Here is a 20470-nt window from a genome sequence, read left to right as displayed (position 1 = left end):
TTGTTTTGTCGGACAAAGCCAACTTCAACTTTAGTCGCAATAAGGACAGCTATTTCCACATCCAGAATATACGAATTTATGGTGGAGTTGCTTTTCTCAAGGTGTGTGTGGTAATCGTTTCCATGTTATACAGTACGTAGATTTAGGGCCGGTTTCCGAGCTCGGGATTTAGCTAAATTCCAGACTTTAAACAGCTGGATTCAGAAATTTAGCTTTCCAAAACGGGGCGTAGTCGCAGTCTTTATAACAGTAGTCGCAGAGTTTATTTTCTCATTTCTATAATTGGAAACGTTTTTCCTTGACGAAGTTATACATTTCTAAATAATTCAAAATAGCTGAAACTTTACACTATTCTCTCTTTATTTTATTTTGTGTTTAATTTTCTAGTTTTTTGAAATTGAATTCAAACGTGACTGTGACAATGACTACGACTACGCTCCGTTTCAGAAAGACAATTTTCTGACTCCAGCTGTTTAAAGTCTAGAACTAAAGTCTAAATCCCGAGAACTAGAACTCGAGTCTAAATCCCGAGCTCGGAAACCGGCCCATAGTAAAAACAGAACAGTAACGGCCAAGCAGAAAAACATTATAGAATGTATTCTATACCCTCTGGGCCCAAGCCACATGAAGCGTTTTTGCATTGGCGGCGAAGGGCAGGAAGCTCTACGATTGGCTCATCAGCTGATTCACGAACGCCAACCCAATCAGCTCATAGTCAGCCAATCAGAGAGCTTCTTGCCCTGCCGACTCGTTCGCCGCGAAACCGCCTGAAAAACGCTTCATGTGGCTTGGCACTAAAACACACGGTGAGGTTAAAATTTTCCTCCTTTCTAGATGAGTACTATTTGTTACAATTTATGATACTTTTTAAACACAGTAGTCAGTACTTATTCAATCATTCTTCTATATTTATTATTCAATTCAGCCCGAAATCCAAAAACCGAATTCATAGTAACACACTTTGATATCTGGATGAGGAGTATTGAATAATATTCATAGTAAATATTCTTTATTCTTTATTGATTCATACAATAAGTACATCATAAAAATGAAAGGGAGAGAAAAAATAAGGTAACCTTGTGCTACTCCTCTCCCAAATTTAGATAAGGTTACACATAGTCCCAAATAGGTTAAGTCTTGTAGTTGTTCACTTCACAAAATTTTCAGTCCTTTTCATTCCCACTAAGTAGATTTAATTTAGATGACAGTAAATGTTGACGATTAAAATAATACCGAATATGAATTGGAGAAATAAAACAGATGTTGCGGAGCTGAACTACTATGATTCCATACAAATGGATCTTCATATAGGGGAAAACTCCAATTTTTCAGTTTTAATATAATTATATTTAATATTTGTTAAATCTTTGACATCAACATTATGTTTACAATATGAAAAATATCATGAAGATAGCTTCCAAAATTAGTAGTTTTTGATTCTGGATAGTATATCAAAAGCACAAAATTATAATATACAGTATCATCATGAAATCACAATTCGCAGATTTACAGAGGTCTACAAAGGTCTTCAAAAAGTGAATTGTAATAATTCTTCTTTTTAAAATAATTTTGTTTAATTTGGTTTGTTGTATGTGAAGGTGCAATGGACACCAGCCGGGGCAGTGGCAGGAGGCAGCAACCTGTCACCGGTCTACCACCAGAGTCCGCAGTACGCGGGGGCCACCTACTCCTTCACGGCCGACTTCCGAGCCCCGCCGCAGCCCGCCCCCGGCCCCCCCGCCACTGCACCTCCGCCTCCACCGGATCCCTTTGCCGCCTGCTTCAAGGCGCCGCCTATGCATCCGCACTCCAAGCCGCCTCCCAGCCACCACCTCAGCAAGCGCACTACTAAACTGCTCGCACCCGATTCACCCCCGCCGTCCGATCAGGTATCTATTTAGATTAGATATATTTTATTTATTCAATAATCTCTCAGTTATTGAATTGCTATTTTTCACATCACAAATCATAATAACAAAACATACATGTGTATGAAAAATTTACTTAGCAGGTTTTACTTGTTTCACAATAATAATGATTAATTGGACAAGCATAATCATCATCAGTATTCTACCGTACGGCAGGTCCATACATGATCCCTCCTTCTCCATTCCCGTCTGTCCTGTGCTATTCTCTTTAGCATGAAGTATTTTCCCTCCTCCCTGACATCATCCACCATATTCACTCACCTCCACCCCAGCACCCTCCCTCCCTCGTCGGTTCAGCGCGGCTGTCTTTCGGTGGATCAGAGGTGGTGGACTCGGCTGGAATGCTCCCTAACTCGTAACTGTGGGTGTGGGTGTGTGGATGTGTGTGTTCCTTTCTTTCTTCCTTCTTTCTCTCTTCCTTTTTTATTTTTTCTTTCTTCCCTTACTTCTACCGGAGTAATCTATGGATTTGGACTGTATTGATTTTTCTCTTTATTTTTGCATAATAACCTTTTACGAACTTAAATTCGAAAAAAATTCCAGTTTTAATTTTTCATTTGGAAGAGTTTTTCCTTTTTCATTTTTATTATATTCATTTTTTCTCTCGATGTAAATTTTTTGTTGAAGTTATTGTTTTCTTCAACTTTAATTTATGGTTTTATGATGTTTGTTCTAGTAGTAACTTAGAATTGTATGGAGGGTTAAGTGTAAGAGAGGGCCGACTGCGCCCTAACTTCGCCCTCCTAGGTTTTCAATAAAGGCATCGATTCGATTCAATTCCCTCCACAGTCCCTTCCATTGCCACTACAAGGAGGCCATCATGCCTCAGCAAGTGTCCCAGCCAGTATCGCTTTCGCCTCCTCATCACTGCCATAATAATCCTCTCCTCTCCTACTCTACGCAGTACCTCCTCATTCCGCACCCTATCCATCCAGCCGATCCTCTCCATCCTCCTCCACACCCACATTTCGTAGCATGTCAACATAAATCATTTTCAATTTACTTACAAAATTCAATCTTTCTATAAATATTAGCTTAATCTTGTTCTGATTGATGGATGATATGCCTGTTTTTATTTTATATTATTGGTTGTATATAATATTTTTGGTAATAAATATATTGAATTGTTGATGAGGTGGAGTTGGGTAGGCCGAACCAGTGTCGCATCTGCGGCAAGACGTACGCGCGACCGAGCACACTCAAGACCCACCTACGCACGCACTCGGGCGAGAAGCCATACCGCTGTGACGACTGCAACAAGTCCTTCAGTCAGGCCGCCAACCTCACCGCTCACGTCAGGTACGCCTAGCCACAGACAAATTATTATATATATCTATACACCTATCTATACTCTACTCATTAATTTTCATCTATATACTGACTGGCCTCTGAGACATAGTATAAAATGAGCGCAGATATCCAGAAATTGCTGCTTTGGTGTGAGGGTAAGCATGCGCTTGACTAGCAATTAGGAGGAACCGGGTTCAATTCCTGGGCTGGCAAATAATTTTTGGATGGTACCACTAATCGAATTTCCTTTCAACTGTTCACTCTGTAGTCAATATTTGCAGTAGCAGAAATCTTCGGAGAGGTTTACAGCATTTAAGGCTGTGCAAAGGCTAAAAAAAAACTTTCTACTCGTGATATTTTTCTAAGTTTTTCGATTTGTATATCATCAAGCTATCAAAATGAAAAAGTTTTCTCAGGAAAACATTTTTTCCGATCATTACTTTTCGAGATATGAGCGACTGTAATTTGAATTTTTGTGACAGAACATTTCAAATTCGGTACGATATAAATCCATGAGATTTAGAGGATGGATTCTTCATGGTATTGATTGATTGATTGATTAGCTGCCTTTATTAAAAGAGGGCGAAGTTAGGGCGCAGCCGGCCCTCTCTTACACTTAACCCTCCAATACAATTCTAAGTAAAACTAAAACACTATACAACAAAGATTATAAGATAAAATAAAACAATTTACAAAATAATAAAATTTTCAAATAGCGAACGAAAGAAAGAAAAAAAAACAAAATTTCTTTCTAATTTGAATCAGTGAAAATAATACAATAAGAAAAAGAGAAAACTGAAAAGTGAAAACGGAAGAAACGTCAGTTCAAAATCCATAGATCATTTCGATAGAAGAAAAAAGAAGGAAGAGAGGAATAAATTAAAGAAGGAAGAAAGGACACACACACACACACACTAACACACACGTTAAGATTTAGTGAACATTCCAGCCGAGTCCACCACCTCTGATCCACTGCAAGACAGCCGCACCGAACCGACGATGTCCCTCAACAAGCCTTAGCTCAGCAGGCAGAGAATTCCACAAACTACAGGCTGTCACAAGGAACGACTTGTTGTACATAACAGTCCTATGTGTTGGGACAGCCAGCAGATGGGATCCATGCCGCGTTCCTCCACGACCAAAGTCACCCAAGTAACGGTACTCTACTGCCAGATACTTAGGGGTTTTAGTTTTCAATATCTTATAGAGGAAGCACAAAGCATGATGTGATCTACTCTCACGCAGCTTCATAAGTTCAAGTCTGTTAAAGTATTCAGTTACATGGTCGTCACGTCTCAGGTTAAAGATAAAGCGAACACAGTAATTATGTGCACGCTGCATCCTCTGCAGAAGTTGAACTGTCATGTCAAGAGTCACAATGTCACAGTAGTTGAAGATCAGGAAGATCAGAGTCTTGACCAACATAACCTTCGTTGAAAAGGGAATGAAGTCAGAGATCCTCTTCAATGTCATAATCCCCCCAATGACCCTGTTACAAGTCTGAGTCACGTGGCTGGTCCAGTCAAGAGTCCTTGTCATTGTAAGTCCTAGATTTTTCACGTCAAAACTGTATTGCAATTTTATGTTATTCAATTTTATAAATGGTCCGTTAGTTATGTCAAGTGTGTTTAAAAGTCTTGAATAACCTATGACTATTGATTTTGATTTAGTTTCGTTAATTTTCAGTCCATTATTCTCAGTCCATCGTACCAAACGAGTCAAGTCAGCATTGACTTCATCAACTGTGACGTCGAAGTCATTTTTCTTGCAGTGCCGGTATAATTGCAAGTCGTCGGCATACAGGTGATGTCTGGTCGTGAGTAGAGTGCTTGTCACGTCATTCATGTAGATGCTGAACAGCAGAGGACCCAATACCGAACCCTGAGGAACTCCTCTGTTCACTTCACGCCACCGTGAAGAGGCATCCCCGACTCTCACACACTGACACCGACCCTGAAGATAGGACCTCACCCATGCCACAGTGGAGTTGGAAAAACCTAAGTTTCTGAGTTTATAGAGTAAAGTGGGATGGAAAATGCTATCGAATGCCTTACTAAAATCTATTAGGACTAGAACTGTTAGTTCTCTACCATCCATAGCCCTACGAATGTCGTCAGTGACTCTCAGGAGTGCAGAGGTGGTGCTATGACCACTACGGAACCCCGATTGAAAGTCACCAATCAATCCAGAACCATGGATAAATGAGCTTAATTGGGAGTGAACGATAATTTCCAGAACCTTGGACAAAACGGACAATAAGCTTATAGGCCTGTAATCGGATGGAGAGAGAGGGTTAGGGATCTTGTTCAAGGGAATCACTATGGATAGCTTCCAGTCAAATGGGTGAGAAATGGGAGGATAATGGAATGGGAGGAAATGGGAGGTATTGTTGATCTAGTAAAACAAAATTTTCTGAAAATATCAATTTTTAGAAAAGTTATCCAATCTACCAAAACTAACTCAGCTAAAGCTATTTTTAGTAAATTGAATAAATTTCTTAAAAGTTCATATTTTCAGAAATTTTTGTTTTAATAGATCAACAATACCATGAAGAATCTATCCTCTAAATCTCATGGATTTATCTCTTACCGAATTTGAAATGTTCTGTCCCAAAAATTTAAACTTCAGGCGCTCATATATCAAAAAGTAATGATCAGAAAAAAATGTTTTTTTTTTGGGAAAACTTTTTCATTTTGATAGCTTGATGATATTATACAAATCAAAAAACTTTGAAAAATATCACGAGTAAAAAATTTATTTTTAGCCTTTGCACAGCCTTAACTTTGGATTTTCGTTTCATTAATAATAATAAGTGCTAAAACGCATAGATACAACCCGAAATATTACAAACAAGATAGATTATGTCTTATAAAGTGTAATAATCAACTATTTCGATCTCATGGCTTCACAGTTTTCAATCTGGGTTTATCCAGATTGTTATTAATATTTATTTGTTCCGAAAAAGGCATTCACTTGTTTAGTCTAACCCCAGCCAAAGAGTTGCACCTGGGCAGGGAGAGTATGAGGGTCTATCTGTCGTACTGAACTCCCAGGAGAGTGTACCAGCTATTTCCGTGGTGACTGTGCACCTGTAGAGGTGAATGATCGAATAAGAATTGAAATTAGGGTGTGATCATATTGAATGGGTATAAGTACAAGTGCACGTCATATCAGGCATGGGCCTTAAAAAAATATGAATTTAGTAGGTGGTGGGAAAATTTATGCATCATGGGACTCAAGTTCTTCTAGATGTACAAATAACTTTAAATAAAAACAATATAAAAACTTTTGGTCCCCTTTTATTGAAAACTTTAAAATATTTTAACTTCAACCAAAAATAATGAATAAGAAATAAATTAATCATACTATGAAAATAAACATATAGTGAGGTATCATTTTGAAAACCTTGAATATTGTTATATTATTGAAAATGTATGAAAAATAATATGTAATGTTCCTGAATTTATGAATAAACTCCTCTGGATGTGTCGTCCAACATCCAGAGAAATTATTATTATTATATGCTCATATTATCTAGTATCAATTAGTTTATTTTTCACATTTTAACTTGAAAATGACCTATGGTCGAAACTAGTCGTTAAAAAATTTAAAGTTTTCAATAAAATGGTACTAACAGTTTTTATATTGTTTTATTTGAATCAAGTAGCCCATATAAGCGAAGTGATTTTACAAATTGTAAATTTTTGTTTGCAGAACCCACTCGGGCGAGAAGCCGTTCCGGTGTCCGATCTGCGCGCGCCGCTTCTCGCAGTCGTCGTCGGTGACGACGCACATGCGCACGCACTCGGGCGAACGACCCTACCGCTGTCGGCTGTGCAAGAAGGCCTTCTCCGACTCGTCGACGCTCACCAAGCACCTTCGCATCCACTCCGGCGAGAAGCCCTACCAGTGCAAGCTCTGCCTTCTGCGCTTCTCGCAGTCGGGCAACCTCAACCGCCACATGCGGGTGCACGGCGCCGCCGCCGGCGTCGGTCTCGGCCTCCTGGGGCCCGCGTGACCCTGGCACGCCGTCTGCTGTCAGCGCAACTGTTGGTGCGGACAATGAGTGCGTTCTCTAGGCAGCAATCAATGAGCGCGAACTATAAAAGTGTTGACATGGTAACATACTGCATTTGGAACTATCTCTGGGGTGTGTAGGTAGACACAATGTGATAATACTATGTCATAGTATTATACATGTAGTCTACACAACACACAACTATGAGTGAAAACATGGTACCGTAGGCCACCTCATGTGAAGCAATTATCCATTTTAATTATTGGAACCAGGCAGAATACACGTTAAAAGTCTTCAACACAGTTGCTATTCGAACTCTGAAACTGGTGCAATCATTTGAATAGAATGCCTTCAGGAAGAACTTCTTTTGAAGCACAATAATATTATGCACCAAGTGAGAAAAGAAATGTAGGAAGGCCGAGGAAAAGATTTATTTATTTATTGGATAGAGCAAACAATACAATAGTCGGAAAAGAAAAAACAGGCTATTGCCCAAAACTTTTTCAATGAGTACCGGAGCAGGTTAATAATCAATAGACCTAACCCTTGAAGTGGAGAAGAAGAAGAATTATTGGAGCCAACCCACAAACTACCAGGTACCAGGCAGCATTTGTAATATATGTTTCTGTAGGACATAAATTGTGTTATACGTGTAGAGTACACAACACAAAACAACGCGTGAAAGCATGGTATCCTACCTCACAGGCAGCAATCAACAATTTTAGTGATTGGAACCAACATACGAACTATCCCCATGCAGGTAAACATTCTGTAGGCAGCTATCTACCATTTCAATATGGGTGCGAACTACATAATTTCAAGTGTTGACATGGTACCATGAAGCATTTGGAGCTATCTCTATGTAGGTAGACGCATTGTGTTATACGTGTAGTCTCCACAATACACAATGAGTGGAAGCATGGTTCTACCATAGGCCTACCTCATCGGCATAATTAACAAGTTGAATGCTTGAAAACAAGACAGGAACTATAATACCATGTGCTACTAACAGTAATTATTCGTTGGAGTTTTAGCAATGTGATTTATTATATCACAGTTTGTTATACGGTCTAAAAATAGGCTACATACTACTATATCAATGAGAACAGTAGTTGGGTAGAGATAACATATCTCAAAGTGGTCGATAATTCATTTTCTGTGTAGTAATAAAGGTGATAGATAACTATATTACATAAAACTATGATACTTGAATTTGTCAATCCAGTTCACTGGAGTTTGATTTAAGTGTAACAACCGCAAGAAGTCGATGAATAAGTCGTTTAGTTTAATATGGTTATAGGCCTATCATTTTTAGCCTTTTCATTTTTAGCCTTGTACATGGGTAATGGAAAGGATGGTGATGATAAATGAAGAGGAACACGTTTTAGGTGGTTTCCGAATTACTGGGGAGTGGATATGAAGCTCATAATTCTCAATTATGAGAGATTATTGAACCTCCTGTTGCAGGTAGTCTTTCAACCACCGGGAAGTGATTCTGGAAGAACATTACCGGGTGTGTTAAAATAGATTGTTGGATACTTGAGTTGTTTGTTTCAATTTTTAGTTGAGAACAGAAACTGTTCACTACTCTTCGTTATTTCCCTACCTCATTAACTTGCTTAGAAAACAGTTGTTTTTGTGCTGAACAATAATTTAAGTAAAATTATCGACAGCTCGTGTGAATTGTTGAAAATCGTAACATGTTCGCCTAATCCTGGGGACTAATCAATTGTGATCATGGATTTCATTGCTGGTCCTTGTGCTAATTTAGATTAGGAGTAGAAATAATGAGCTATAGTGAGGTCCACGTTATAATGACAGCATTTGATCAACTTTGGTTTTGCTATCCTTGTCCATCATTCGACATAGCCGGTGGTACTATCCTTTTCTAGGTCTACAACGATGCCATTATGTTTTTGACAGTGTAGAAATATAATTAATTAATGCAGAGAATCGGCATCGCTATTCTTCTATCTTTATCCATTGCCATTATAACGTGGACCTCACTATAGAAGCCTGTTTCATTGAAACTTGGAGATCACCTCTGTTGCGCAGGTTATTTTCAATTTATAATAGAGGCCCTAAGATTTTAAATTGTACCCTACTAATTTTGAGCATGTTGAACCATTCAACAAACGATTAAGATCAAGATGAATTGAAATATTTGATCTCTCCTTAATCAACGAGCTGAATAGTCATAGTTTTCTCAATATTGTGTTGTTACGATATGCCTATTCATTGAAGTAAGCCTTAAATAGAACCCTAGTTTTCAATGTACTGAAAGAATTCATTGTGTGCCTGTTGTAAGAAGATTGTTTAAAAATAAGAATTGATACTATACTGTATACTAGGACTATCTAAAGTCTCATTTGTAAATATGTACTTTTCCATTGAGTAGCCTAATATTATAATTATTAAGACCTAAAATATATATGAAATAATGGTTAAGCTATTAAATTAGAAAAACATATTTGGAGTTTCTGAAAAAATCTGTAATGCCATAATGGAAATCATTAGGTTTTATCTGACCTTTAATTGAAAAGGTAATCGATTCACCAAAGGTTTACTGAAGAATAATGAAAAATTGTCAGTGATGATGACAACACATTTTTAAAGAGTAGGTTTATGAGTTAATTATTAAAGAATGAGCTGGTCATTCCAATTCTCAATTTCCAGCTTAAATTGCAGCTGAAAAGATACGGGTCCAAAATTTGATTAATAGATGTTTTAACAGTAGAAATCTAGATTACACAGTGGTAACCCAATTATTAAGTTATTTTAATGAATCAACATTTTCATCATTGTCTAAAGGGGAATTTGTCGTATTTCACTATTCAATTATTTTAATTTTTGATAACTTTTGATGCTGGTAACTAAACAATCCTCAAGCGAACTTACTTCATTCAGAAACGGTCTAGTCAATAAAAGTATAGATAACTTATTGTAGTAGTTTTGTATTGTTTCTGTGATAGATTGATTTTAATAAAAAACGAGAAAAAAGTTGTTGTTTTATTTCAAATCAGCTCATTTTTCCTTACATAAATAAAGTCAAAGTTGTGATTGATTCGAAGTTGCTCAATAATTCAATCTGTTCTCTAGTTTTCCTCTCAAAGTGGTCTTGCCTGTTCAAATAAATTCTATTCCATTATGTTCGCTAATTTAGAATTAGTACCAAAGAAGTATTCCTTGTTAATTTATTTTCATCTTTTAGCTACAATAGGCTTTACATTTTTCAAGTTATTTGATTTCTCACTATCCCTTATTAAACTTTTCCAAGTCACTAATAAATTATACTTTTGCAGACGGATATTGGCAATGATTATCATGGTTGATGGATAATTAATAATCAATCCTGTACCGGTAATCAAAGATACCAAATAATAATCGATGAATGCTCCAACAGACAATAAGTTTAAATAACCAGAAATCGTACCCGAGATTGTCTGGTTGCCGTTAAAATGGCCAATTATTTGTATTGCCTAATCGTATGGGACTTTTTCGTTCAATCAGAAAGTGAACTCATTGAATGAAATTATCAGTTGTAGGTACGGTAACTGTGGAGCCTATCCATCAATAATAAAAAATATCGTTAATTCAAAAGGTAATTTTCCATTTTAAATTTTATCATTTTTTTCTCTCAACAGTCTTTGTAGGTTACAGAAAAGTTATAGATTGAAAATACGGATATAAATCCGTTTTGGAATCAACTAACAGTCATAGTAATTTAGCCTCAAATCGGTGAATAAAGTCAAGACAGACTCTTTTACTCAGTCTGAAAAAATAAGCTCAGACTTCAACTTCCAGCCGATATTTGTCAACTAGGAAAGGAAACTGAAGTCTACAGTTATTTTATTCAGAGTATAAATCAGGATACTATTATGATAATTATCATAAATTGCTAACTCAAGCTTAGACTTATGACCCTCGATGTTAAAAGGACAATCTAGTCTAGTTAGCCAGTGTGAAGTTGAATTTAAATACACACATAGATTTAAACGCCGTAAATTGATGTCATCTCTCGGAAGCATATATAGGAGAAACAATGAACGAGTCTGAATATATTGCGATGAAGTCATTTTACGGCGGTTAAAATTATCAGACGTATGCAACTGGGTCTTGGTATTCAAAATCACGTCAGCATGAGGCTGAAATTGTTAAAGGATAGCATTTGTCCAGGTGGTAGTTTGCCAGAGATAGTTTCCATGACTGCAGTATCACTTCAAGCCATTATTTCGACTTTACTCTTCCATGACATAAATCTCACAAAAACAAGTTTCACACTTCTAGTTGGAATGTGGTTTTTGTCATCTTCTTTGTCAATATTCTAATAATAATTCTAATTGAGGCTACCAATACCAAAGTTCAAGTGAGGTCACGAAATCTTTTACAGCTCACTCGAGTTAAATGAGCAACAAGTTAATATTCATAAATGAATCCAATGTATCTGGAATACAGATATGTATTCTAGATACCTTGGATGAATCGAAATTGTAGACCGTAATAATGATTTAAGCATTGGATAACTGCAGAAAAAGTTGCAATTTCTTAACAATTCGACGATGCTAATAATTATAAATTTTTGTGTCAATAGAAATTGAACATATCATTGAAACCGTCGCTGGAACGTAATATTTTCTCAGATTCCAATTAATCAATTTCGAGCACACGAAAAATTTGCTTGGACTAGTAGTCAATTTTTCACTAATCCAATTTTATAACTAGGAAATATAACAAATATTACTATAAGCATCTTCTCAATAATTTTACTTGTTTTTAGATATCAAACATCGAAGTTTGATTACAAACCATAATGTTAGAGCACATTTTCATTTTTTAATAACCATTTTTGAGTTAAAAAAATTAAAGAATAATACATGCCTATAGTTCGGACTGTGTTGGGCAAGAGACTCAACCAATTTGAAAGACTCAGACTAAATTTTAAATTTAGACAAATTCAATTTACAACTTGAAGCTGCCTCTTTTAGTACGATTTCAACATTCGAAGTAAAAGATAATATTAGAAAGCATAGTTATCCAAATGGGTTTAGAATAGTATTTAAAGTGGATTAAATGTAAATAAATAAAAAACTAGAATTCAGCCAAAAGATGGTATGAGAATCACACAATATGATTGAATGTCGTAAGATATCGGTACTAAATAGAAAAACTGAAATTTGAAATCTCCTACTGCATGCACAATTACAAACAACGTACATTATTTTTAATGTGATGTCTTGCTGTCCAAAAATAATTCAATCACCAAAGTATTTCTAGTCGTTCCATAATATTTATCATACTCTTGACTCGAAGACTCAATCATTCTCAAAAGGAGAATACAGACAAAAGCTGCAATACTGTATAAACAATAATATTTCAAGCAAAACTGCTCGAACGAGTACAACAAAATAATCTGTGCTATTAAGAACAGAGGAAAGTTCCATTAACTGGAATGTAATAGCTATTGAAGGTTCACCATCCATATGCTTTGCAATGAGAAGGCAATTAGCAAAGATTTACAGTAGGCTAATGAAATGGATAATTGAAAAAAATGTGGAATAATATTCGATCCAGCATATTATTAATATTTAGCAGCTTACAATACAAAGTGATCAAAATATTCAAAAGATAAAAGTTGATAATGCCAGAAATCATTTACATGAAATACAAAATTACAATAGTCAGTTGAGTTCAAGCATAATATCAGTTGCAAACTGTAGTTATTCCAACTACTATCACTTTACATGCTGCATTATAATTTTATACACATTAGTCAAAATGTCTACAATTGATAAATTTCACTAATATTTGTTTTTCATTCACTGCACTCGACGGCGGCAATTTCAAAAACACTGACTGAGATCAGCATCAGCATCCCACTTGCACACTTATCAAAAACTGTTAATATACGTAGAAAAACTGTCAACACAGAATCATCCACTTCCATCTAGCAAGACAACGAGCAACATTATAGGGTAAGAGACGGCTCTACCGATGCAGCCATACAATATGTATTTATGTATATATTCAACAAAATATTACACTTTGTCAACTGAGTTCAGCTTGTTCATGAATAAATAAATCATCGGGCGTCACATTCAAGCAAGAGATCTGTCATTACCAGCATGATTAATATAATCTAGGATTCAGAACTCTTCAAACAGAAGAACTGGCTGATGAGTGAGAAAGATAACAAGCATCCGTCGATTGAATATACGTCCGATTAAACACAAATAATGCTTGAATACTTTCAAGTTCGATATCACAAGAACTGATCAACAAGCAAGTCATTTAACTACGACAACATATTATAGCCGCATACCATCAAAAAGGAGAGTTTTATGAAAAACTACCATTGCAATGGGAAAAAATGTATAATATTATTTACAACTAGATGATTTGAAGTTTCACATAACAGCAACTGAACTCAGTTCACAAAACCGTAATATAAAACAAGCAAATACAAGGGGCATTTCAACAATACATTTTTGTACTATTTTCAAAAAATACGATTTTCACTTGCTTCATATACTTTTACGACTCGACAATTTGTTTTCTAAACTGTAAAATTAATCTATAGTTATAAAGAATATTTTAAACGCTCGACTAAGTAAATTTACTCGACTGTGAAATGTTTCAAGCAAGAACGCACAGTATCTCGTGACAGTATACAGTATAAAAATTCTTATCTAAAACACAATATCATAATAATAGTAATAATAATAGAATAATCATAATGATACAAAATAATTGAAATAAATTTTTTGTAACAATTATCGTCAATAATTGAAACAAATCTGAAATAACCAGAAAGATATGATGTTCCAACACTTGAATGATATCTCCAGTTGTATGTTGCATGAATAAGTCGACTCTGATATTGATTTGTACATGTAGAGACAACCGCGCAGCAGCAGCAGCAGCAGTGGCAACGGCATGGGGAGGGGGAGAGAGAGAGAGAGAGTGCCGTCCCCTGTCGCCCGGCTGCTATTAATGCACCTCAGATGACTCGGGCTTCTGTGCGTGATGATTTGATGGGTCGGGCCCTGAGCTCAGAGGCTGCAACAATAACACCAACATTATAAATATTGTCACTCCCTTTTATGCAACAACCAGTGTCAAGTTATAATATTTGATTCATTTTAAAATTAAATCAAAATTTTCAAGACACTGACAACAGCCTTAGTACTGTAACAGTTTTATAACGATGGTCTTCAAAGCACGAGTTAGATGTAGGTTAAGAAGACAAGAGCGAGCGAACTATTTGTATGAGCTCGTCGAGAGTGGAGGGTCAGTAGCCAGCATCGGAAACCGTGTTATAATGTTCAAATCGTTGCATCGAGTTCACTTTATAGAATAGGCAGATCTGAAGTGTGTCATTCATATTGTCTGGTATTTCAACTTCTCGTAATTTGTGTTAAATATCTAAAATTATTACAACATTTCGAATTTAAAACATATTACATTTATTACAACATATTGCCCATTTAAAAAGCCAAAATTATAAACTTCATTAATTACTAACTTATATTGAATTCGCCAAAATAAAGATTCTAATAAGATAATGTATCTCAATATCAGCCAGATCGCGTTCAATGAATGATTTTGCTAAATATGATGGATAGAACAGCGAATTATTTGGAATTCACACAAAATGGTCGTTATTTTAAACCAATTGGTGACGAACTTAAACAGAAAAATGTACCAAATCTGATTGACAACACATTCATTTGTAAGTTGTTCGTAAATTTTTCTTGAAAAAGAGTAAAAGAATTATTCGACAGAAACTCCTATTCCAAGTTGTAATAAATTTAGGTTACAAAAACTCGAGTAATTTCGTGTGATTGTGAATAATTTTCTAATACGACAGTTATTATTTTTATTATAATAGCCAGGTTTGGGTTGTTCTATACTTCATTTTTATCACACTCGTAGTACAGACACGTTCAAGTGTATCAAAAGATAAGCAAAAGACACACATGAACAAAATTTGAAATTTTCAATAATAGATAGAACTAAGTACCCTTGAAATTTTTCTTTCATATTATATACGACCCTAGTTTTGACATTTATAATTATCATTTTCAAGTGTTCTTCTTCTCCCCAGTGTGCCATTACAGCAGTATAGCCTCAGTCCATCCCTTCCATGATTGGCTATTCTCTTCATCTCTGGAAAAGTCTTTCCTCTTCTCCTTCCTATCTTCTCAATCCGATCCTCGCACAAATACCATGGACGTCCCACTGCTCTCCCTCCTTGCACTCTTACATTGCTCACCTTCCTTGCACTCTCACACCAACAAACTGTTATGTTTTGTATTCATTCTCAAGAGTTTTTTTTTTCAATTTTTCGACATAAATGGTCGTGTACAATTAAAAGGAATATTTCAAGGGTACTAGTTATTTTCTATAATTGAACAATCAAGTTGCCCTATTGAAATACTATATTGAAAATGTATATTTTTTACAGATACCTTGAAAAGTAACCATTTCTGCACTGATTGCAGACCGCAAAGAATCGCTTTTCCGCACTAGTGCGCAAAGTAAGTACTTTGCGTACTCCAGATTTGCAGCATGACAACGCAGAATAGTTAGTAGGTTATATAGAGGGCCAGTGCGGGACAATCGAAATTAAGTTGGTAACACTGACTGTGGTGGTCATTTCAATGCTTACATAAGATAAACCCACTTCAAGCATTCAATCATCTGAGAGTGGCTCAGTAGCTCAGTTGAGAGCGGATTAGACTGGTAAATGAAATATTGACAAGGATGATGAGGTTGGGGTTTCAATGGGGGTTTCACAGTCTCTTTTTTGCTGAGAATTTTCAACTTCAATGAAAATTATTCATGGAATTTTGACAAAATAAATATTCAAAACTAATTAATAAATTATTAAAAATTCAAAAATATAAAAGATTAAAAATTTGGAAATTAAAAAAATTACAACTAAAATTCTTTAAGTTTAAACATAATGTGAAATACGTGCGCAAAGTTCCTTTGCTGCACTCAAGAAACCATTCTGCACTCGCCTACGGCTCGTGCGTAAACGTTTCTTTCGGTGCAGCAAAGTGTCACTTTGCGCACTAGTTGCACAAATAACTATGTCTCCACTATTTTTTTGTAAGTTTGTAGATAGTTCATACTTAATGAATTTTACTGACTAGTGAGTGAGGAGGCAGAGGTTCGGGCCGTGGAGGCGGCACCTCGTGCGGCGTGGTCGAGTGCGCCTGCTGGACGGGGGGTGGCAGGGCGGGCGGAGGACCGCCCCCACCACCTCCACCGCCGCCGCCGCCTCCGCCTACACCACCTCCCGCTGCCGCCGCTGCTGCCGCCGCCGCCGCTGCCGCTGCGTAGTAGCCGCCATTCATTCCTTCGGCTGCTGCCGCCGCAGCTCCAACCTGAAGCAAAAATAATAATGTTAACATAAGCAGCTAAATTATAAAATCAAAACATGTTGGAATCTATAATAGATTATAATGGGTCGGTTGAATAAAAGCTAGCAATTGCTAATCCAAATTATTTTCAAGACTAAAGTTGGCTAGTACTAACTAGGCCTAGGTGGAACTAGCGACAGCTGCTAGACCTATCATTTGCTCAATAATTTTCCGATAACATGTGATTACTCTTGTTGCATCTACCTAGAACTAAAACATGATTATTCAACTGAATCTTTGCACTAGCTAGAATTAACTACTAGTTGCTAGCCACTTGATTCTAGTTTTTATTCAATCGACCCAATGAGATCAAAAGAGTAATTATTTGAATAATAATCATAGAGTTTGGGAGAATTTCAAGACATCTCAAAAAGCTGACATAAATTCTTTTCCAATTTATAAAGCAACAGTCAATACACTCTAGTACTGATTCTTTTGTTAAAGCCTTTAAATGTATTTAAAAAAGCATTTTAATAAAGAAATAATGAAAGTTTAAGGTTATTTTTTAAACACTCAACTTTAAAACTATACTCTGTTTGACTAAAGCAGTGGTAGAGTACGAGTACGTATCTGAAACCGATTAATAGATTCGGTTTTGGACTGATAAACAATTATTAATATGATAGTTTTCGAAAATTCCATGAAACTATAGTGAGGTCCACGTTATAGCAGTGAATAGGAGAAAAGCGTTGCCGATTTTCTGCCTTGCCATTACCTTCTATAGAAGATAACTGATTATGGTATATCTGATGTATTAACTGTTCTTTATTGTTGAAAATAATCAGTTATATTTTATCAGTCAAGAAAAAAAAGTTTTCTATGATTTAATAATAAATTTTCATAATTGAGATTAAATATTCTGTTAATTAGTTATATTTCTGATAAACAAGGATAGCAACTCCACTCTAATCAAATACTGCCATTATAACGTGGACCACCTATAGGATTTTCCTTTTGAGATATCAATTATTTTGACAATTAACTAATGTTATTATGTAACATTTTCCTGTTCATGATAATGATGATGAATCCCGAAACAATAGCGTCTTTTAACGTTAACAAATATTTCTTTATCTGACATGTAGTATCGCAGCACTTTTATCATATCATCATTGAAGAAAAAAGTAAATAAAAATTCAACTATGAATTATGAACAAGCTCAACACTAGAATAAGACTGATATTACATAGAAGATTAGTTCATAATAGTTTTGAAACTGGGAAACATAAGATTCTGCTTCGAAGAATACAGTGAATAAAACAAAAAAACTCTCAAGTAGGGGGAAGACCACTCTCGATAATAAATTTGGAATAGATGTACAATAAAGTTATAAGGATTTATAATAATAAATATTATATTATTAAAAAAATAATTATTATATGCTCATAGCTTTTTTCATCTGTTTCCGCATTATAATGCAGTGTTAGTATGCAATGGGTCTTGCAAGACCTGGCAATACATTGTCATTTGTGATAATGAATCAATCAATCAATCAATAGCTTGCAAAAGCACATAATCTTTGAGACAATTTTGTATGCTTGCAAAAACATACATAATTCTAGGAAAGTCAAATGAAACTCTTCTTCTATTATTATAAAAAGATTAGCACTGTAAGAAAATGGAATAAAAACAAGTAAAGTTCTAATAAATCTAGTCCTTTTACAAATAATTTTACAGATATTTCAACAGAAAATAACGACAATGATTTTAGCATGCGAGAAGAAGATGATGATTATTAGTAGTAAGTAGTAATGATTCAAGCAAACGTGCAACTAGCTGTTCATGTTTATTTACAATATGGTAAGAATGAAGAAAGGAAATTTAGATTTTTCACATTTTACTACAGAAATTATAGCCACATTAAATTCGCTTTGGATAAATATTCCAGAACATATCTGTAAAATATAATTAAATATTCCACAGAATATCCTACAAATTTTTGCATGATCTGAATAAAACGTATATTATAGATCTTTACCACTGGGAATACAGAAAGAGATAATAGTAATATCATCTTCCAAGAGTAGGAATAATATTTGACTAAAAATTAAATAAATATGATTTCATTGAAGAAAGATTTATACATTTTCAGGATAGGATGAAATTGAGGAAGGCACTAGAATTTAGTAAAAAGCATCAATGCATGTTAGTAGAACAATCATCAGAAAATGCAAAGAACTTGTTAGAAAAAGTATAGATATCTCAACACAGATATTTCTTGGAATTTTGAGAGTTATAAATCATATTACTGAGGATTATGTTTTATTTCAATAGCAATATAAAAGTAATGACTGTTAGGGAAGATTTTAAAATCTTTGTATTTTTAATTGATCAACTATTATAACCAAAATTTTGATTATTTAATAATCTTACTACAAATTGAAAGAAATTTTCAAGTAATTGATAAGCATTTGTGACTAAGAACTGCATTAATTCGTCAGTAATTTATTTATTTATCATTCACAATCAGCTTAAGGACAAAGAAACAGACTACAGTCCAAAACTTCTTTTTATCCCAATTTCATAAAATAAATTTTCCAAATAATGGTTGTGTGAGACTTTTCAATTCTTCACTAATACATTTTTAATATTGAATTTAAAAGCTTAATATGAAAATATTGTTTAATTAGTTCAGATATAATAATAGGTTAATATCAGAACTAATTTGAAACCTCCGATCATGGAGATTTTGTTAAAAAAAATCAATTAGCAAGTCACAAATGATTGAACATTACAATACTGTATTTACAGAACCAGATAGTTGTTGGTACAATAGAAGCTGGTTAAAGGATGGCAATTTGTTAAACTGAAAACATAAGGCAATTGAATAATGATAATAAGATAGCAGATCACACTGAATTTGGCCCACCCATTCTACGAAAAGATTATTACCTTAAAAGCCATAGCTATCGACTCTGAAGGGGATAGATATCCACCTTCATGTATTTCTCGTTTAACGCTGTTATCCATTTTATGCCCCATGACCTTGAACCATACAGAAGAAAAATAATAAAACATACAGAAATAAACTGAAAAATATAATTTTGATATAATAATAAATTACTACACTTGCAAAATAAAAGTGATTGAAGAAATAATTCAAGTTCATCTTAAATGACAAACTGCTCTACTTATCGAGTATATACTATACAATATGTCATAAAATACTTTCGATTGAATAAACAAAAGAAAAGAAAAAATATATATGGAAGTAATGAATAAAATCGTTTCAATAAAGCACAGTACGTTAAACCTCTCTTCTTAGAATAAATTTCAACCTAGCACGATAAATTAATTCTCTTCATAAGAGGGATGAATCATAATAGGAAGATCAGATCGCATCCCCTAGAAAAAAGAGTGAGATATCTGATCAAAACAATTCACAAATTCATAGAAATCAGTTTCATAATTTAGAAAATATTGAATGAATAGTCTAAATAACTGTATTCAATAGCTTTAGAAGTTTCTATATACTACATAGCTGTGAACGTATTATAGAAAAAGATGGCTCTGGAAACTGCAATGAATTAATTGCAAGAAGTAAAGTACTGGAATTTTGCATTTTAAAAAAATACTGCCAACAAACCTATCATATTTTGAATATCCTAGGTTAATTTAAATGAACCGTTAGTGTGCGTGTGCATTTGCATAACATGAGACCGAAAAAAGCTATCTTTAGTAGAAATTAGTTCAAAAACACCAAAAATAATCGCATCAAAATAGGATTATATTTGTTCCAGTTATATCATTAATTACCAAAATACCTAGTGACTGATGAGAGAAAGGCAGTTAAAATTTGAAATACG

General features: G+C 34.9%; 2 protein-coding genes across 2 annotated transcripts in view; one reads left to right on the top strand and one right to left on the bottom strand.

Annotated features, from left to right (window-relative positions):
• The window catches only part of LOC111054721 (protein glass), a 32130-nt gene extending 21894 nt beyond the window's left edge, over positions 1 to 10236 (top strand). Inside the window, exons 6-8 of the mRNA XM_039443787.1 lie at positions 1599 to 1889; positions 3064 to 3227; positions 6933 to 10236. Coding sequence (XP_039299721.1) covers positions 1599 to 1889; positions 3064 to 3227; positions 6933 to 7236 — 759 coding nt within the window. The 3' untranslated portion in view covers positions 7237 to 10236. The remainder of the gene's footprint in view (positions 1 to 1598; positions 1890 to 3063; positions 3228 to 6932) is intronic.
• A 2543-nt stretch (positions 10237 to 12779) lies between these two features.
• Positions 12780 to 20470, bottom strand: part of LOC111049302 (C-terminal-binding protein) — a 63282-nt gene continuing 55591 nt past the window's right edge. Inside the window, exons 10-12 of the mRNA XM_039440539.1 lie at positions 19557 to 19649; positions 16392 to 16628; positions 12780 to 14292 (exon numbers count right to left, since the gene is read on the bottom strand). Of these exons, the coding sequence (XP_039296473.1) occupies positions 14224 to 14292; positions 16392 to 16628; positions 19557 to 19649 (399 nt within the window). The 3' untranslated portion in view covers positions 12780 to 14223. The remainder of the gene's footprint in view (positions 14293 to 16391; positions 16629 to 19556; positions 19650 to 20470) is intronic.

This window comes from Nilaparvata lugens, chromosome 1, assembly GCF_014356525.2.
Source record: "Nilaparvata lugens isolate BPH chromosome 1, ASM1435652v1, whole genome shotgun sequence".
In the NCBI taxonomy this organism is placed as follows: Eukaryota; Metazoa; Arthropoda; class Insecta; order Hemiptera; family Delphacidae; genus Nilaparvata; species Nilaparvata lugens.
This window is presented reverse-complemented; position numbering and strand designations above follow the sequence as displayed.